This window comes from Phocoena phocoena, chromosome 19 (assembly GCF_963924675.1).
Source record: "Phocoena phocoena chromosome 19, mPhoPho1.1, whole genome shotgun sequence".
In the NCBI taxonomy this organism is placed as follows: Eukaryota; Metazoa; Chordata; class Mammalia; order Artiodactyla; family Phocoenidae; genus Phocoena; species Phocoena phocoena.
Genome location: NC_089237.1, coordinates 25,531,303 through 25,548,634, shown reverse-complemented (window position 1 = coordinate 25,548,634; position 17,332 = coordinate 25,531,303). Strand labels below are relative to the sequence as shown.

Genomic DNA, 17,332 nt, shown 5'->3' with positions numbered 1-17,332 from the left:
GACTGAACCCAGGCCACGGCAGTGAAAGCGCTGCGTCCTAACCGCTGGACCTCTGGGAAATTCCCCTGCCTGGAGCTTTTGCACTGGCTGTTCCCTCTGCCCGAGTACCCTTCCCGAAGATATGCTTCCTCACTTCTCTTAGGTCCCTGCTCAATCATCACCATATCAGTGAGGCCTTTCCTGACCCCCTTAGAGAAAATACCTCCCCCCTTCTCCTTTAGTCCTTTAGTTTTCTCCCTGGTATTTATCACCATCTGACTTACTATAGACTTGTAAGTTTGTTGTCTGTCATCCAACACCCACCAACATATTAGCAGCCTCCATGAGGTCAAGGACTTCATTTATAGCTACACCCTCAGGGCTATAATAGTGCGTGGCACACAGTAGGTACTCAGGAAATATTTGTTGAATGAATGCATTGCTGTGGCCATGGGGTGAGGTACTATGATTGACAGCCCACTCTGGAGGAAGCACATGGGTAGAGTGGGAGGGGTTCTCCAGAGAAATTAGGGAGCATGGTGCACAAACAAGGCTGCTGGGAGAATCAGTGAGAGCTGGGACCCCCCCCCCAGTCTTAATAGTCTGATACTTCCCACATTCGCGATTCCTCTATTCTTCACAACACCCTGGAGAGGTAGATGTTATTATTCCCATTTTATAATTGAGGCAACTAAGGCACAGAGAGGCTAGGCAATATATGAAGGCCACAGAGGGCTTCAGGAAAGGGTCCAAGGCCAAACTCATGTGTATGGACTCTGTCGCTGCATCTATTTCATCCCTATCCTATGGTGCTCACTAAACACCAAGGGGCATGGCATCCCCTGGCCCTGCTTCTCGCCCTCATTTCCCAAAAGCCCCCACCAGTGTCAACCAAGTGAGAGAAGCCAGCCCCAGCCTTCCTCTGCTCCCCAGGCTCCAGGGCGGGCAATGCCAGGAAGGGTTAACAAGGAGTGTTTGTAGCAGTCACTGTCTCCAAGGAGAGGAAAGCAGAGTGGAGAGGCCGACAGCCAGACTCCAGGCTGGCCGGTGGTGGGTGGGATGCAGCTAGCACAGCCTGTCCAGCCCTGGGGGGAGAAAGGAGTGTCCTCACCTCCATCTGTCCTGGGAGGTGGCGACCTCTGAGCGGACTGGGCAGCTGGGGTGTGAGGTCGCTGCAGGGCTACCAAGTAGGAAAGTTCTGGCAGGGACTGAGGAATGGGGAGGGGGAGGGGGCAGGCCTGGCCCAGCCCAGTGGCGGCAGTGACAGTGGCTGAAGCCAGCGGCAAGTAGCAGAGCCGTCCTGGGCTCTCAGAGGACAAGGGGAACCCCTGAGTCAGGGAGAACCAGCCAAGACCCAGCAGGTGGTAGGAGTGAAGACACAGCTGTGGGAGAGAGGAGGCAACTGCCCCTTTCCCGGCTGGTGGTCCAGCCATGTCCCAGCCTGGGGTTGGCAGGAGGAGGCCTGGGACCCCGAGGCCTCCGGTGAGGAGCACCCGGCCCTTTAAGTCCAGGGAGCAGTACCTGGAAGCCATGAAGGAGGACCTGGCCGAGTGGCTTCGGGATCTCTACGGGCTGGACATTGACGCAGCTAACTTCCTGCAGGCACTGGAGACAGGCCTGGTGCTGTGCCAGCACGCCAACGCCGTCACTGAGGCCGCCCTGGCCTTCCTGGCTGAGGCACCTGCCCGAGCCCAGAGCATTCCCCTGCCCCGGGCCGGGGTTTCCTGCAATGGGGCTGCCCAGCCAGGCACCTTCCAGGCCCGGGACAACATCTCCAACTTCATCCAATGGTGCCGCAAGGAGATGGGTATCCAAGGTAAGCACCCTGCCCCCCCCCCCCCCCCCCCCCCCCCCACCGCAGACCCTTATCTTGTCAGGCGTCAATCTCCTCTCTGAGGCTCAGGCTGCATCAGGGGTCAGGAGCCACGGTCCTCCTTCCAGATTTGCCTTGGGCCAGCTCATTCCTTTTCATGCCTCCGTTTCCCAATCTCATAGGAAATCCCCAATAAATAAATGTGTTGATTGGATGATTCGAGCACCTACCTCCTTTGGGTAGCACGTCGTGCTGGGCACCGAGCGCTAAGAGGGCTGAGAACCAGTGCCAAGAAGTTTGTGGCCCAGGAAGAGAGACAGCTGAGAAGATGCATAAATTATAGCCCAACGTGGTAGAAGCTCAAGTAGAGGCATCTGTGCTGGGGAGACAGAGGCGGAAACAGCCACCTGATGGGCCTGGAAAGACCATATAGTGGATGGAGATTTGAGCTGAGTCTTGGAGAATAAAAAGAAGTTTGGTGGACAGGGAGTTCTAGGCAGGGGGGCACAAAGAAGGTGTGTGTTTGGGCTACAGTGGGGTGGGGAGGGGACAGGGGAGGAGGCAAGTGGATGTTAGGGAGGGGCCAGCCGTGTTTGGGGCTTCCAAGACTCTAGGACTGATATCAGGCTCCCTCATCTCCTTGGCCTTGGACCCAGCAGCGGGGATGAATCTGGATGCCGCACCATCCTTCAGACCAAAGGCAGTGGGGGTGTGGCAGAGGGAGGGGGGTCAGGCCTGGCCTACCGGCCAGTGGGTGGCAACACAATATGGAACAGGACTAGAGGGTTGATAAAGGCCAGTGTTTTATCGGGCACTTACCACGTGCCAGACATTGCCTGCAAACACATAACTATCCCTACAACAACCCCATGAAACAGACTACTTTCCCGTTTTACAGAAGAGGAGACTGAAGCTGGGACTAGCCCAAGGTCATACATCCGGTGGGTGGGAGCATCAGGGTTCCAAAGCTGGCAGTCAGGCTCCAGAGCCTGTACTCACCCCAGCCTGGTTATGTGTGGGCTGGGAGTTGAGTCTGGGGTGCCTGGTGGTTACTGGAGGTGAGAGGCGCGGATGGGAAGCTTCTTGCTCCTGGACCCATCCTGGCAAACAGAGCGGGGAGAAGGGCTGGTGGAGTTAGGCTCCTTCGCTTGGCTGTGTCCCCTCTTCTCCCCCCCACCCCGCCCCGCCATAAGGCAGCCACCTCGTCTTGCACTCAGTACCTGAGCAATTCTGTCCAAACCCTCCTAGGGGCTGGCTTGCCCGCCAAGAACCTGAGACGCAAACCCCCATCCCCCATGCCTGCGTCCGCGCCCTGGTCCAGGATGGCCCCAGGGCTATCCCACCTGTTCCACTTGCTTGCTCCGGGCAGGTCAGCAGGGATCTCAGGCTGCCTACCCTCCTCTCCCCTCTCCCGCCCCGGCCAGAGGTGCTGATGTTCGAGACGGATGACCTGGTGCTGCGCAAGAACGTGAAGAACGTGGTGCTGTGCCTGCTGGAGCTGGGCCGCCGGGCCCGGCGCTTCGGCGTCGCGGCGCCCAGCCTGGTGCGGCTGGAGGAGGAGATCGACCAGGAACTGCGGCTGGAGCTGGCCCTGCCCCCGCCCGACCCCCCGCCGCAGCCCGAGGCCCCCACGCGCCCGCCCTGCCACTTCCGCAACCTGGACCAATTGGTGAGGACTCCGGACACGCCCTCGGCCCCGCCTTCCTTCGCCCCGCCTCCCTCTCCCCCTCCGAATCCGGCCCCTCTGAGCCACCCCGTTCTTCAGCCCCAGTCTCCTCCTCGACACTCTCTCACCCCGTGGTTGTTAAGTAAGTCGTGTCCACTTGGAGCCTCGATGCTCATCGTTTTCTTTATGAATCCAGCACCCTACGCCTCTCTCGTTTAAACCCCGTGGGACGGTTGTTAAGAACGCAAACCTTTTCTGACGGCTTGGTTTAAGTCTTAGTTCCACTGCTTTGCAGCCGTGTGACTGGGCAAATTATTTGCCCTCTCTGTGCCTCAGCTCCCTTATCTGTACTGTGGGGATGTAACCGTGCCTACCTTCCACGACCGCGGTGGCTGTTAGATGAGCCAGCGCACGTGAAGCGCTCAGCCAGTGTCTGGCACAGAGGGTCCTGTCCTGGGAGTTAGCTCTGACTGTGACTAGGAATCACTCCTACCACCAAGGAATCGAGCTCAGGGAGGTTTCTTACCTTGCGCAAGGCCTATAGTGCAGTGGAGGCAGGATTCCCACCCAAACCTGTCAGGTTCCAAGGCCCACCTTAACCATCACACTCCATGGCCTCTGTTAGCTGACTCACGAGGGTGCTGGGCCGTAGGTGACCACTCAAGGTCTTGTTCTCGTTGAGCCATTAAAAGCCTTCTCTACTTGCTTCTCAGCCCCCAGCCCTGACTTGGCAGAAGCCTTGGGGCTGGGGGGCAGGCAGGCCGCCCGTTGGGCTTGACCCAGCGTGCAGGGGGAGCTTGGCTACCTGGGCAGAGGGGAGGGCTGAACCCATTGCCCACTGCCCGCAGGTTCAGAGCCTGGTGAGCCACTGCACGTGCCCGGTTCAGTTCTCCATGGTCAAGGTGTCCGAGGGGAAGTACCGCGTGGGAGACTCCAACACCCTCATCTTCATCCGGGTAAGTCCCTGGTCGGGGGTGGAGGGCCCTCTCTGGGGTCGGCAGAATCAGGTTTCCTTCCGTGGGACTTTGCCCAGGCCTGAAGGCAAGGACAGGAAATCACCATTCATCCCCAGTTATCAGGCCTTGGGGCTTTCCTTCTCTCCCTTGGAGAATTCCAGAAGATTCCTGACAAAGTTGGCAAGCATGTCCCCTCCGTCCATGAAGGCAGCCAGAAACAGAACCCCGCCCATCTGCCTCCACCTTAGTTCAGAAGGGGGTCTCCCCAGCCAGAAGTGAGGCTGAAGCGTACTCCCACTTTTCCACCCACAGGCTTGGTCACAGCAAGGGGCCTGAGACCCCGTCCCCCCCACCCCACCCCCGCCCAGTTTGTGTTCCCTGCAGGGCCCAGCCACATCAACCCCGCGGTCTGCGACTCACATGCCCAGCTTGGTGCCTTCTGAATGGCAGTACAATTCTGAACTGTGCCTCCCACTACTCCCCACTCCCCACCCCCTCCACCCCGCCCCATGCCTGGCCACCTGGCCAGAAACAGTCTGCACCTGGGGGTGTGGCCAGCGGCTCAGGGGCACAGCTAAGCCTTCTTCTCCTTGGGTTGGGCCACACCTGGGGGCAGAGCCAGCTCCCTGGGCCCTCACCCAGAGCCTGAGCCAAGAGCTCTGTGAAGCAGGTGGGGATGGATTGTGGCGCCCCGTTTCCACTAAGGAAGTGGACGCCTGGAGAGGCTATGTGACCTGGAGTGGAGTCGGGCCAGGACTCCTGCGGGTCCTTTAATACACACACCACGAGAGCAAAGCCAGCGCCTCCGTTTCTGATACGTGCGCAGGCGTCAACCGCTTCCCAGCAAAGGGAGAGGAGGGAGTTGGGAGGTAGTGCTTGGGAGATCCCTTGTCTCGCCCTGGGGCAACTTGCTGTTTGTCAGCTTGGCCTCCACCCTTGACAACATGTGCTATCTGATGCCAGTCCTGGAGGGGACTCAGGCTGCAACATAGGCACGCTCCCAACTACACATGTGTGCATGTGTACGTGGATGGGAGCAAGGGCTGAAGGCCTGCAGGCTGGTCCATGGAGAGGGGACTCCCTCACCTTGCCCTCCACCTCACCCTTGCCCCCTGCAGATCCTCCGGAACCACGTGATGGTGCGTGTGGGGGGCGGCTGGGACACACTCGGTCACTATCTGGACAAACATGACCCCTGCCGGTGCACATCCCTCTGTAAGTCCCCTGAGAGTCCCTTCCCTATGACTCCAGGTCAGGAGGCCGGAAGCAGACGCGGGAGGTAGGCCTGATCTCCAGGGGCAAGAGGTGTGCAGGGGATGGAGGAAGGAAGGTACTGTAGAAGGTACAGGTGTGGGTGGCCTCTCAGTTCTAGGCGGAAAGCGGGCCAGCCACGGGGCAGTAGCAACTTGCGCCACAAGGTGGCGCCAAATACACAGAGAATCAGCATTTGGTCATGAGGGCATGTGGGCAGGGCTTAGGCCTGGCTCTGATGGAGGCACCAAGCATGATTTGGAAGGGTCTTTAGTCTTCCCGTAATGTCCATCAGCACCTCAAGCTACCCCACATAAGCATGCAATCTAAGTTAAAGATGTGGACTTGCAGCTTTAAACAAGTCCCCCAGCCAGGCCCTCTGACCAGATTTCATCCCCTAAACCCCTCCCTTGAGGAAATTCTGGTGCTGTCACTGTCACAGTAGGTCCCACTGTCTCTAATGCAGGATTCAGGGTGTGGGACAGCTGGGGGAGGGAACGCTGGACCCCGTCAGCAGGAGTTTAACCCTTTCTTCCTCTCCTGTCTCTGGGGGGCTGTGTTGGTAGCACACAAGACGGGCAGCTTCCTGAAGCCCCCTGTCCCACTGGTGCAGCATGCAGTGAGGGTGGACGATGGGCCCTCACAGCCCCAGCCTACAATGACCATCAGCCGCTCCCAGAGCCCCCTGCCCTCCGTGGACTGGAAGACATACACCTCTTCAGGTCGAAAGCAGAGGCCCCCTGCTGCCTCCGCCCCTACACCCCACCGTGAACGGAGAGCAGGGGCAGGGATCCTCAGAGAGACAGCACCATTCCCGAGGTACTGGGGAGGGACAGGGCAGGGCCTCTTCCTGCTTTGGAGTCTACATTCTCAGAGGCCACCCCACCCCAAGATAAGGGGAGCAGGTCTCCCAGCAGTGCCCCTATCCCAGCAAGACCTCAGGTGTTCAGAACCAAAAAACACCCAGTACATTTAGGATCATCTAGTTAACTTCATACACCCTCCCATTTCACAGATGAGGAGGCTGAGGCCCATAAAGGGAACAGACTTACCCACGGTCCCTCTGCCATTTCCTGGTAGAGCAGAAACTAAGACCCTCCCCACCCAAGACTGGTGACCTGTAGTTGTGGGATCTGAAGCAACCTGGGGTCCAGACCAGGCTGCTTTCTATCTGCTACACAGGGAATGGGGGAGGACAGACTTAAACAGTATCTGCTGTAAGGAAGAGTCTCTGGCAGGCACGGGGGAGAGGGAGCATCTGCTTCATTCAACATGAAGTCTGACCCCCTGGGAGTTCTGGCTGGGGAAAGGCCATCCCTTCGCAGAGCCAGGGGACTGGGAGCCAGGGGACTGGATCAGATAACCCTGCCGATAACCTATGATTCTCCCTTTCAGGTGCCAGGAGAAGTCACTCGCCCCGTCTTGGAGGCAGCTGCCAGATGGGGACAGCCCACCGAGCCCCCAATCCTCACCTACTCCCAGCGGCCGAGGCACCTCCTCAGGGAAGAGGGAGGACAGATACCCCCCTGAACTCCCCAGGAGAAGGACTCCCACATCTTGGGTTCATGAGGAGACAGACAGCTGGGGAACTCGTGCCAGGACCCCCATCCCCCAGGGACTCCAAGCCCCTGAGGCCACTACCACAGGGACACCAGCAGGAGGAGCAACTCCCCTGCCTTGTTCCTCCAGCCCAGCCAAGTCTGTGGGCCCCAGGCCACCACCCGGGGATGAGGCCGAGGGTGCCTCCTCCCAGCTTAGGGAGACAGTATCTGTCCATTCTCCATCCCCTGTTAAAGGACCCATCAAGATCCTGGTCCGGTTGCCCCCAGCTTGCCCCCTGACTCTGGGAAGAAGCTTTCCAGGGACTGCAAGTGGAGGTCCCAGGACAGAACTGGGGAGAGGGCCCATTCCATTAAGGGCCGTCACTGGGGACCTGTCTGGGTCCAGCCATGGGGACTGCTCTGTGGAAGAGAGGCAAGAGGACCAGAAGCTGGATGTCCAGGTGACAGCAGAGGCCAGAGAGCCCTGGGGCCTGGGTCCACAGCACCAGGAGGGGAGGTGCACTCCCCTGCCCTCGGGTGGGATCAAGGAGCAAGCCATCCACCACAGCCTTGGGGAGCAGCTTTTGGCCAGCATGAAGCTGCTACAGGTGGCCGCTGTCTGCCCCCAGGGCGCAGCGTCTCGCAGTGGAGTCTACGTGCCCAGTCTGGGTGGGCGGTGGCCTGAGCCTGGGGGTCCTTATGACAAAGTCATCCAAGAACTTGCTCAGGGCCCCCCACCCCTCCTTAAGGTGGACCTGGGAGCCTGGAAGGCAGCCCCTACAGGCTGCCCTAAGCCAGCTGTAAGTGCAGGCCCAGGAAACCCAAAAGGGAAACTGGGAGCCAAAGAGAGTGGGCTGAGGACAAAAGCAAGCCCAAGTGCCAGGGGTGCCAGGACAACGAAGGTCCCAGCTCAAAGGGGGCAGGACTGCTCAGCCCCTGCTGTGTCTGCCACCCCAGAGTCCTCCACACCTTCGCCCTCCGCCCCCAGTTCCGATAAAGCCAAGGCATGTCCAGGCAAGGGCAAGAGAACACTCCGGAAGCCCCGGAGAGTCCCATCCATCTACAAGCTGAAGCTCAGGCACAGGATTCGGCCCCGGAGAGACCACAGGCCCGAGAAACAGCCTTCACGAATCCCCAAGCCATTGACCTACCTCCACCTGGGTCCAGCCAAGGCACCCCCCAGGGGCAGGCTGGTGAGAGCAGTGCTGGGCAGCAATGGAGGGAAGGCAGCCCTGGGGGATGGAGCCTCGGCGAGGGAGAAGGAGGAGGGAGAGGAGAGGAAAGGGCCAGCTGCACCACTGGAGAGCAGCTCCCCGCCTTTGGAGGGCCAGGGGCCTCAGCAGCTTGATCAAGCCCCTGCCTCACCTGAGGAGGAGTCTTGGGTGTGAGAAGGAGCTTCTCCTCCCCGAGCCTGTGGGTATAGGGGAGGAGGGAAGTGAAAGGATGCCCGTGTATTCGTTGCACTCCCAACTGCAGGAACAGAAAGGAAGGTCCCTCACCTCAATACAGGGCCTTGGCCAGGAGAGTTTAGAAGACAAACAGAGACTCCATCTGGTCGGTTGAGCAGGAGGGCAACCCATGAGTCCCAGTCCAATTCCAGGGTGGTAGGGCTACTGTCTCCCAGAACAGCTCCCCAAATTCCTGTGCTCTGTCCTCCGGCCATGCCCATTTCCACAGCTCTTATAAGTTACTAAACATGAGTGGGTCTGTCCCTGAGCCCCCAGCTCTTGAGTCCTTCACTCTGCCACGGTGCAGGAAGGTGTGGCAGCATTTCCCCGCTGGAGGGGAAGAGGGGGAGGGAGCTGGGGTGAGAGAGGTTTCCCCTCTGCAGCCCCAGCCAACCTTGCCAGACAGCCCTCTCCTGGAAGAGGCTGCTACATGAGCATCACGGACAGGGACAAGGTCGCCCCCACACAGGCTCCTGCAGGACTTCAAAACTTTGCTCTGGGGGGCTGGGAACTGAGATCACTGAGTCAAGAGGGATGGCTGAGAGCATTCCTTAACATCGACACGCCTGGAGTTATGATGGGTGTGGGCCGGGGGGGCTGCAGAGCCTCGGCCACTAGTGGGAGGAAGGCACAAAGGCAGAAGCTGGGATTGAGTCCACTTCCGAAAGTCTTCCCAAGAAAGTGGCAGAGGGAGATGTTATGCTTCTCTTCTGAATGGTTTTGATCACCTGGCGGGGTAGGTGGAGAGGAGATGAGTTCCCAGCTCTCTCCCTTTCCCTTCATTCTCCTGGTGGGCCTGGGCTTCAGGACTCAGGCCACCTCATCGCCCAGACTGTCTGTCCCTCCAGAGCTCAGCAGGCAGAAACCCTGCAGGGAGTCCCTTCCTTCCCACGGCAGGAACTGAGCCAACACCTTGGTACAGAAACGAGGGAAAACACTCCCTGATTTTTAATCTGACTTCTGATCACAGCGCAGTGGGCGTCACACACACTTCCAGACCCTGTGGTGGGAAACCCTGGGGAAGGGAGGGCAGGGTGAAGGACAGACACTCAGAACGGGGGCGGAAGGAATCAAAATCAAAGATCTGGGGTGAAGCGGGGGTGAGAGGGTGGGTGAAGGGGGCCAGCCAGGCAATACATTCCAATGGCTCCCACAGGGGGCAGCCAGAGGCCTGGGTCCCTCACTCTCACCTCAGGTGCCTCAGAGCTGGGGGTGACAGTGATGGGGCAGGTGAGATGCTGTCACCACTCACCCCATCCCCCTGGTGAGTCAGGGGGCAGGGATGCAGGGGATAAAGGGGGGCAGCCACTCTTCCTTACCCTCCCAGCCACTCCAAGGTGTGGGGGGGAGGGGAGCCACCTCCTCTGCTTCAGAGGGAGGCTCAGAGAGGGCAGGTCACTTGCCCAAAGCCATGCAGCACAGTAGGGACCAGAACCCCAAAATACTGGACTGCCCAAGGTCAGGGCAGTCACTGTCGGGCTGCGTCACCCCCAGTGAGCGGAGTGGGAATCACCTGGGGAAGCAGAAGAGAGCATTGAAGCTTCCCTCTGACGCTGGATCTGGATGAGAAGTTTGCCACCCATGACGCCTCCCCCAGACTCCTCTCCATCACCACCCCGAGCTACCTGGTTTCCTGGTCTATACGCCACAGCTTGGCTACATCGAGGCTAGGCTGTTCTCTCCTTCTCTCTTCTAACAAGGGACCTCGCTATCCTCCCACCAGAGAAGGGCTGAGGGCTCAGCCTCAGGGAGAACTTGGCTAGGCGGCCGGGGACTCGCACCATTTCTCCCGCCCTCCAAATCCCCCAGTAATCCCGCAGGTCACTCCTAGTATCTTCATTACTTTTGTTATTTCTAAATCGGTACAAAACTGACAGTGATCAGCTCCGGTGACAAGAGGTAGAAACTGGCCAGGCAGCCGGAGAAAATGGGGCGGGGTGAGTCAAGGCATGGGGCCAACTGGTGTCGGGACGAGGGGGCGTCAGATCCTGAGGGCCTCCATCCAGGGGTGGGGATGCCGGTACATCTCCCCCAAGCATAGGGGTTCCCATAATTCTTTTCCCGGCTCTGCCCCTCCCCAGATTAATCGGGGTAATCTGAGATTCAAGGCGGGCAAGGTCTGGGGCAGTCAGCTTGGGGTCAGATGGGGAGAAAGAGTCTTCCCTGGCACGACGTGACTGCCTCCCTCCACACCCCGCCCACCACCACACACACCCCCCCTCCCCCCCAAACATCCTCCAGTCTGGCAGACCACTGGAAGCTGGCATCATGGAAATAAATCTATCATTTGTGGGCATTCCCTCTCCACACTCGGTCAAGAAAAAAATGTTGAACCCAGAGGGTGATCTGACTTTAGGGTCAGGAAGTGGGAGCGGGGCACCCGGCAGGGACAGACCATCGAGTTAAGGCTGGAAGGTAGCTTGGTGCGTCTATTGGGGCTGTTGGGCAGGGAGGTCTCCCTGGAAGCGGGGGGAGCTCTGCCTTCTCCCCCTGACTGATCCAGGACTCCAACCCTCGGACCCCGGTTGTGGTCCCTGGGCCACCCGCATCGCCCCGCCCCGTGCCGGTGGTGCTGACGGTCAGAAGGCTGGCCTCACGAAGAGGTGCTGCCGGGACCTGCGACAGGGGGTGGATAAAATGAGAGCCCTGTGAACGAAGCTGGAGGTGGCGAGGGTGGGTAAGACAGCTGAGGACCAACTGACGCTTGGGCAGACAGACAGACACGGGAGAAGAAGACGCGGAACAATGACAGACACTTTCTGGAGGTGACGGGTGCGGGCCCGGTCAAGAATGCACCTCTCCACCCCCGCCCTCCGGTTCACGCGCTCACCCGCAACCCCCAGGGGCGGCGGCGCTCCTAGGGGCCCGGCTGGGCTCTGCACGGACTACAGCACTAAAGGCGGCCGTCCCAGGAAGACAGACGCGGGAGAGGGGGGGAGAACGGGGCAGCTAAGGAGAAGCTCCCTCTCGCCCTCCGCCTCTCCCGGGGAGGGCGTGGCTGCGGGGGCGGTCCAGGAGTTCTCTTCCTGCCCCTCCCCGCCCGGGCCCGCCGGGGCTGCGGCCCGTGGGGCGCGGCGTCACATGATGGCGCAGCGGTTGCGGCGCAGCGCGCCCTGGAAGCGCAGGGCGGCGTGCACGTGCTTGCAGCGGGCGCAGCCGACGCTCTTGAGCAGCTCGCTGAAGAGCAGCAGGATGTGCCAGTTGTACTTGGCCGAGCACTCCACGTAGCCGCACTTCCAGGTCTTGCGCACCAGGTGTGACACGTTCCAGCGCGGGATCACGCGTCCGCGCTGCAGGTCCCTCTTGTTGCCCACGATGATGATGGGCGTCTCCGAGGTGCCGATCACCCTGCTGGGCGAGGTGGGAATCTCAGAACCCCACAGTCTAGTCTCACAACCTCCCCCGCCCCCACCCCGGCCCCGGACTTCAAGAAGGGCGGGCTGTGCCTGGTCAATACTACTGCTACCACCATCCATCTGTTCCAGGCGCAGCGCTGTAACTGACGCAACTGATGCAAAAGGTGGGTGTTAATGTTCTCCCCATTGTACAGATGAGGAACCTGAGCCTGGCTTAAAGTCATGCGGCTGAGGCGCCCTGGAAGTCTCCTTCCCCTAGCCTCTGCTCTTTACTGCACTAGACTAGCCACCCCATGGTAAGGGTCCCAAAATGAGCTAACAGAAACGGGGACGGCAAAATGTCGTGAGTGTGTGTTTGAGTATGTGTGGGAACCAGAGGCACGTGATCTGTTTCCCTCCCACTGCACCCTTTTCACAGGAAGTGGCCAGCATAGGGGCACCCACTGAGGTGGCAGTGGAGTGTATCCTGGCACCTCACCTCGTCTCTAGGATCTGCTGGCGGATGGTCTTGACGTACTCAAAGCTGTCAAAGCAGCAGATGTCGTAGACCAGGATGTAGGCGTGGACGCTCCGGAGTCCCCTGCAGCAGGCGTCTGCCCACTCCTGCAACACCCCCAGCCAGCACCAAGGTCAGAGCAGCCATAAGGGCTCCCCTTGCCCCCAGCCACCTCCCGCCATACACAGCACTCTCACCTGCCACTGTACCCTAAGACTTGCACACCCACCGATCCCCGGGAGGCCAGGCCCGGGGCACAACGGCAGAGCTCAGGTGTGGCTTCCCCACCTCCAAGCCAGGATGGGGCAGGGCCGCTGTCTGTCCTGTGCACTCCTGGAGCTGAGATCTGCCTTGTCCCATTTTGTTCCCCAGTCCATCCATCCAGGTCCTTTGTTCGACTACATTTATTAAGCGCCTCTACGAGCCCAGCCCTGAGCCAGTTGTTGGACCTGTTGAAATCCTATCTTCCCAGGCCTCAGCTCAGATGCCTCTTCCTCCTCTAAGAAGCCTTCCCGCAAGCAGGGGACTATTCCCTTCATCCTCTGTGTTCTAAGAACAGTTCAATTATACCTTGGTCAGAGCTGTTTCCATTCCCAAGTACCCACTTCTGCTGTGAGCTCTAGAGGACCAGAGTCCAGCCTTCCTCATTTTTTACATACCTCCTCCTCCTAGGCTCTTTAATTCCACTACCTAGGCTGGTGAACTCTCCACGGTCCTGAATCCCACCTGGTCCGTGCTGGAATCAACCCAATTCCTGCCTGTAAGGCAGCCCTTACTTAGATTGCTACCTGATGTGCCCCTTCTGTTTGCTTCACTCTGCCCTCAAAGTTGAGAAGAAGGAGGCCTGAGGAGAAAAAGGTTGAGACTGGATGCCTAATGGGGGCTGATGTAGAGCAGGGCCCCAGGGCAGCTCCAGGGAGATGGAACTTCCTGAATGCCTGTGGCAAATTCTCTGGGAAGGGCCCAAGCTGAACAGGCCCCAGGCAAGCCTGAGTGCGGGAAAGAGAAGATTGCTTAAGAGATGAGTTAGCTAATTAACCTGCCAGCAGATGAGAACTGCAAGGGCAGCAGCAGAAAGCAGCCAGAGTGTGGAAAGAAGGGCCTCCCTGAAGTCTGGGGAGGCAGAGGCCTCCCAGGACAAGGGGAACTAGGGTTTTCTCTAGGAACTAGAGCCCTGGCAAAAGACTAGAGGGAGAGGCAGGCATATCTCCTGTGCCAGCTTATGAGCTGAATTGGGGTAGGGATCAGGCATGGAGGACTACAGCTGGTTCTACACTGCAGAGAAGGATTAAAAGGGAAAAGACTTGGGCGACAGTGGTGGAGAGTTAAGTCTGACTCCAGAGAAGCACTTCCCGATTCAAAGGCTTAGAAGCGGCTGCAGTGGATTTCTCCAGGGAGATGATGTGGCATCTTTTCTTTGTGCTGAGTTTTAACTTTGGTGCAGGGGGAAGGTGCTGAGGACAAATCTAAACTCATAGGAAACCATGAACTGGTTTCTCAGGCCAGGAAAGACTGTATTCCACTGGACACAGGACCTCTGGGCGCTTGGGACCCCAGAGTGTACGCTGTTCCTCCTCCACCCCATGCAAGGAGCGGAGATCAGCAGGAAGTGGGAGGGATGGGGAAATAGGCAGAGAGGCTCCCACATTCTTCCAGCTCTCTGCTGGGGAGAGAGAACAGCTGCCAGCCTTCGAGGGAGACAGCCCCACCTCTCTCCCAACATGCTACCTCCTCAAGGGGGCCTCCAGGCTGCCTCCCACCCACTCCTCTCTGGGGGCTCCTAAAAGGGAGAGGAAGAAGGCTCCCGATTGGCTGGGTTGCCCCTTCACCCCTGATTGAAGGGAGGGAGTAAGAAAGCTCAGCTTGCCTTCCAGCTAGCTCCATGCAGCATTCCAGATGGTAAAAGACCATCTTGGAGCTGTATCAAGACAGAGAAGGAGCAATGGAAACTGAGTCCAGTTCCAAGGACACAGGAGCTGAGGGAGCCTCAGCCACCTGGGTGCCAACCATGCATTTGCTGCTCCTTCCTTGGGTGGGTTGCACACGCCCTCTAACCTCAGCTTCCTTCTCTGATAGGAGGAGAGAGGCTGCAGAAGCAACAGCTGAGACGACCCTAGAAACGCCGCTCTCCTGGGCTGGATCTCATCTGGCATTGGGGAAGAATGTATTCTTATTTTCAGAGAGTAACCAGTGGGATTCTACTATTTGATCTTTGGGGCATGCAGGATCCTGTCTCAGCACTTCTTTGCTCAAAGTCCCTTTCTTGTGCTTCAGGGGTGAAGTCTTGGACATCCTTGTAGAGTCCAAAACTCAGGGTCGATCAGGAAGAAAAAGGCCAATGATCCAACAGAAAGATGGGCAAAGGCATTAACAGTTTTCAGAAAAAGAAAGGCAAAGGCCCTCAAACATATGAAAAGATGCTCAACTTCACTCATAAGCAGAGATGTAAATAAAAAGTACACTGAGATTATCCTATCTCATCTATCAGACTGGCAAAAATCCAAAAGTTTGACAATACACTCTGATGGCTTTAGGGAAACGAGCACTCATGTAACATCCCTCACAGGAGCACAAACTATGCACCTTAATGGAGGTGGGGGGTGGAATCTGGCACCTTCCAAACTCCAGTTGCATTTATCCTTTGACCTAGCGAGGCCATTTCCAGAAATCGATCCCACAGATATGCCTTCCTGTGTATACAAAATGACTATTACAAGGCTATTCACTGTGGCATTGTTTTGAAGCAAAAGTTTGGAAACAACCCACTTGTCCAACAAGAGGGGACTTCATAGTACATCTTTCCAATGGGATACAGTGTAGCCATGAAAAAAGAATGAAGAAGACCTCTAGATACTGACATGGAAAGACCTCCAGGTTAAAATGTCAAGCCAAAAAAACAAACAAACAAAGAAAAAACCCAAACAAACAAACAAAAGGTGCAGACAGTTTTTGTTTTTAATGCAAGAAGGGAAGTGGAATAAGAATACATTTTCTTATTTGTGTAAAGAAAAACTGGAAGTGTGAATAAAAAAACCAATGAGAATGGCTATAGAATGGGGCAAGAACTGGGGTAAAGGGAGCAGGGGTGGGACTGAGATTTCTTTGGGTGTACTTTTTGTTTGTTTGTTTTAACAAAGTTTGGGCTTTTAAATTGTATCTTCCCGATTCCAAAATCGAAATTACAATTTAAACACACAACAGAATGTGAAAAATAAACCCAGCTCAATGCACAGGACCAGAGCGGGATCTGAGCATCCACTCAGGCTACTGTTAGTCTCCTCTGGAGGAGAAACAGAGCACCTGACCTTGGACCCACTGCCCAGACCTCACTGTTTCCAAGGCGTGATGTGTGGATCAGGCTTTTGTCTTTGGTGCTGATGCTCCCACACCTAGGATGGGAGAGACAGGTGTCCCCGAGGTTGGGCGAAGGTCCTCCTGCCCGGAGTTGCCGACACAGTGCTGAGCCTGAGCCCTTCCCCAGCCCCCAGCTCCACCCGAGAGATTGCTGTATTTGCACAGTTACAACTGGCCAAGCGGTGGCCCCTGCCCTCCGGGCCTCCACCATGCCTAGCCTTCCTGGAGAAACTCTGTGCTCTGGTCAGGGGCTTCTTTGGTGAGCCAACATGTCTAGGGCTCAGCTTCCCCCTGCATCCGACCCCCGCTCAAGCCAGAGGTAGAGAGCAGGAAGAAGGACCCGGTCCTGCAGGCTGGACCCTGTAAGCCAGGGCACTGGGGGCATCTGAATCCAACCCCTGCAGGAAAAGCCGCCCCGAGGGCCAGTCCTGAGGTCAGGGGACAAACCATCACTTAAGAGAAAAGGCCCTTGGGCAAGAGATCTGATTGGGGTCTCCAGTCTCTGAGAACACCTTTCCCAGGTCCCAGCCTTTTCTTCTGTTGTCCCTTCTACAGATGACGTGGGTCTGAGGCCATGGGAGGCAGCGCCCAGAATATTAACAGGCATCCGGCGCTCTATGCCTTTCTCTCCACTGCCCCTTACCTGCCCAGATCCTACCTAGCTGAGACATCACCTCCTGTGACCCCCACCCTCACACACCTTCGTGGGACAGATGCCCCTTCAGGGCTGTCTTAGTTCCCGCATCCCCTGCAATCATGACACTCATGGAACTATGTAATAGCTGACTGTTTTTCTTCTCACCAGACTATGAGTTCCTTGAGAGCAAACTGCTCTCTCTTGAGCACCATTCTATCCCAGTGCCCACCACAGGGCCTGGTACACATTAGACGTTCATCAAATATTTGTTGAATAAACCAGTGCACAAATGAATGGATTCCTGGCACAGCTCTAAGTAGGGCGGCCCGTGGTGCAGCGTGGAGTTCTCAAAGCCAGCAACAGGGCCGGAGCCAGGAGAGGGTTGGGGTCCAGGCTGTCCTCCACCCTGTCCCCCACCCCCACCCCCCTACCTGCAGCGTATTGACAGGGAAGGCGCTGATGGGCGGGAAGTCGAGGATCTGGAGGTCGTGCACGTGGCCGTTCATGACGACAGCAGGCAGGTAGAGGCGGCGGGCGGTGGTGGGCACGCAGACCTCGCTGAACTCGTTGTACAGGAACTGGCGCACGATGGCACTCTTGCCCACGCCTCGCGCCCCCAGCACGGCCACCCGGTAGGTGGAGACCATGCCTCCCGCCCCGCTCCGCCACCTCGTCCTCGCCGCTGCCTGGGGCTCCCCCGGGCTGCATATTCCAGGGGCTGGGGGCTCAGCCACCGTCAGGACCAATCATCGCTGCCCCTGCTTGCCCTGGACCCTCTGCGGCCTCCACCTGGACTGTGGAAACAAGAGGTGGGCTTGGTGGGGCTGGCTTCTCC

The 17,332-nt window shown here is 57.9% G+C and overlaps 2 protein-coding genes across 2 annotated transcripts; one reads left to right on the top strand and one right to left on the bottom strand.

Moving 5' to 3' along the window:
* Positions 1-1,410: 1,410 nt before the first annotated feature.
* Positions 1,411-8,594, top strand: GAS2L2 (growth arrest specific 2 like 2). The gene is made up of 6 exons (XM_065897601.1): positions 1,411-1,795; positions 3,217-3,461; positions 4,307-4,414; positions 5,533-5,629; positions 6,232-6,484; positions 7,061-8,594. Exons 1-6 carry the CDS (start codon positions 1,411-1,413, stop codon positions 8,592-8,594), a joined length of 2,622 nt encoding a protein of 873 aa, XP_065753673.1.
* Positions 8,595-11,731: 3,137 nt separating this feature from the next.
* On the bottom strand, positions 11,732-17,262 carry RASL10B (RAS like family 10 member B). Its single transcript, XM_065897641.1, has 3 exons — positions 16,929-17,262; positions 12,489-12,613; positions 11,732-12,002 (listed from the first exon to the last, which is right to left on the bottom strand). The coding sequence occupies exons 1-3, from the start codon at positions 17,142-17,144 to the stop codon at positions 11,732-11,734; spliced, it is 612 nt and encodes a 203-aa protein (XP_065753713.1). The 5' UTR covers positions 17,145-17,262.
* Between the last annotated feature and the right edge of the window lie 70 nt (positions 17,263-17,332).

What these genes read in the sequence shown, in the direction of transcription:
- GAS2L2 (XM_065897601.1), top strand. Translation starts at nt 1,411, where the DNA reads ATGTCCCAGCCTGGGGTTGGCAGGAGGAGGCCTGGGACCCCGAGGCCT. An exon ending in CAAGGAGATGGGTATCCAAG is followed by an intron (nt 1,796 to 3,216) that starts GTAAGCACCCTG and finishes CGCCCCGGCCAG; the next exon opens with AGGTGCTGATGTTCGAGACG. An exon ending in CTGCCGGTGCACATCCCTCT is followed by an intron (nt 5,630 to 6,231) that starts GTAAGTCCCCTG and finishes CTGTGTTGGTAG; the next exon opens with CACACAAGACGGGCAGCTTC.
- RASL10B (XM_065897641.1), bottom strand. Translation starts at nt 17,144, where the DNA reads ATGGTCTCCACCTACCGGGTGGCCGTGCTGGGGGCGCGAGGCGTGGGC. An exon ending in TCCCTGTCAATACGCTGCAG is followed by an intron (nt 12,614 to 16,928) that starts GTAGGGGGGTGG and finishes GGGGTGTTGCAG; the next exon opens with GAGTGGGCAGACGCCTGCTG. An exon ending in CAGCAGATCCTAGAGACGAG is followed by an intron (nt 12,003 to 12,488) that starts GTGAGGTGCCAG and finishes CTCGCCCAGCAG; the next exon opens with GGTGATCGGCACCTCGGAGA.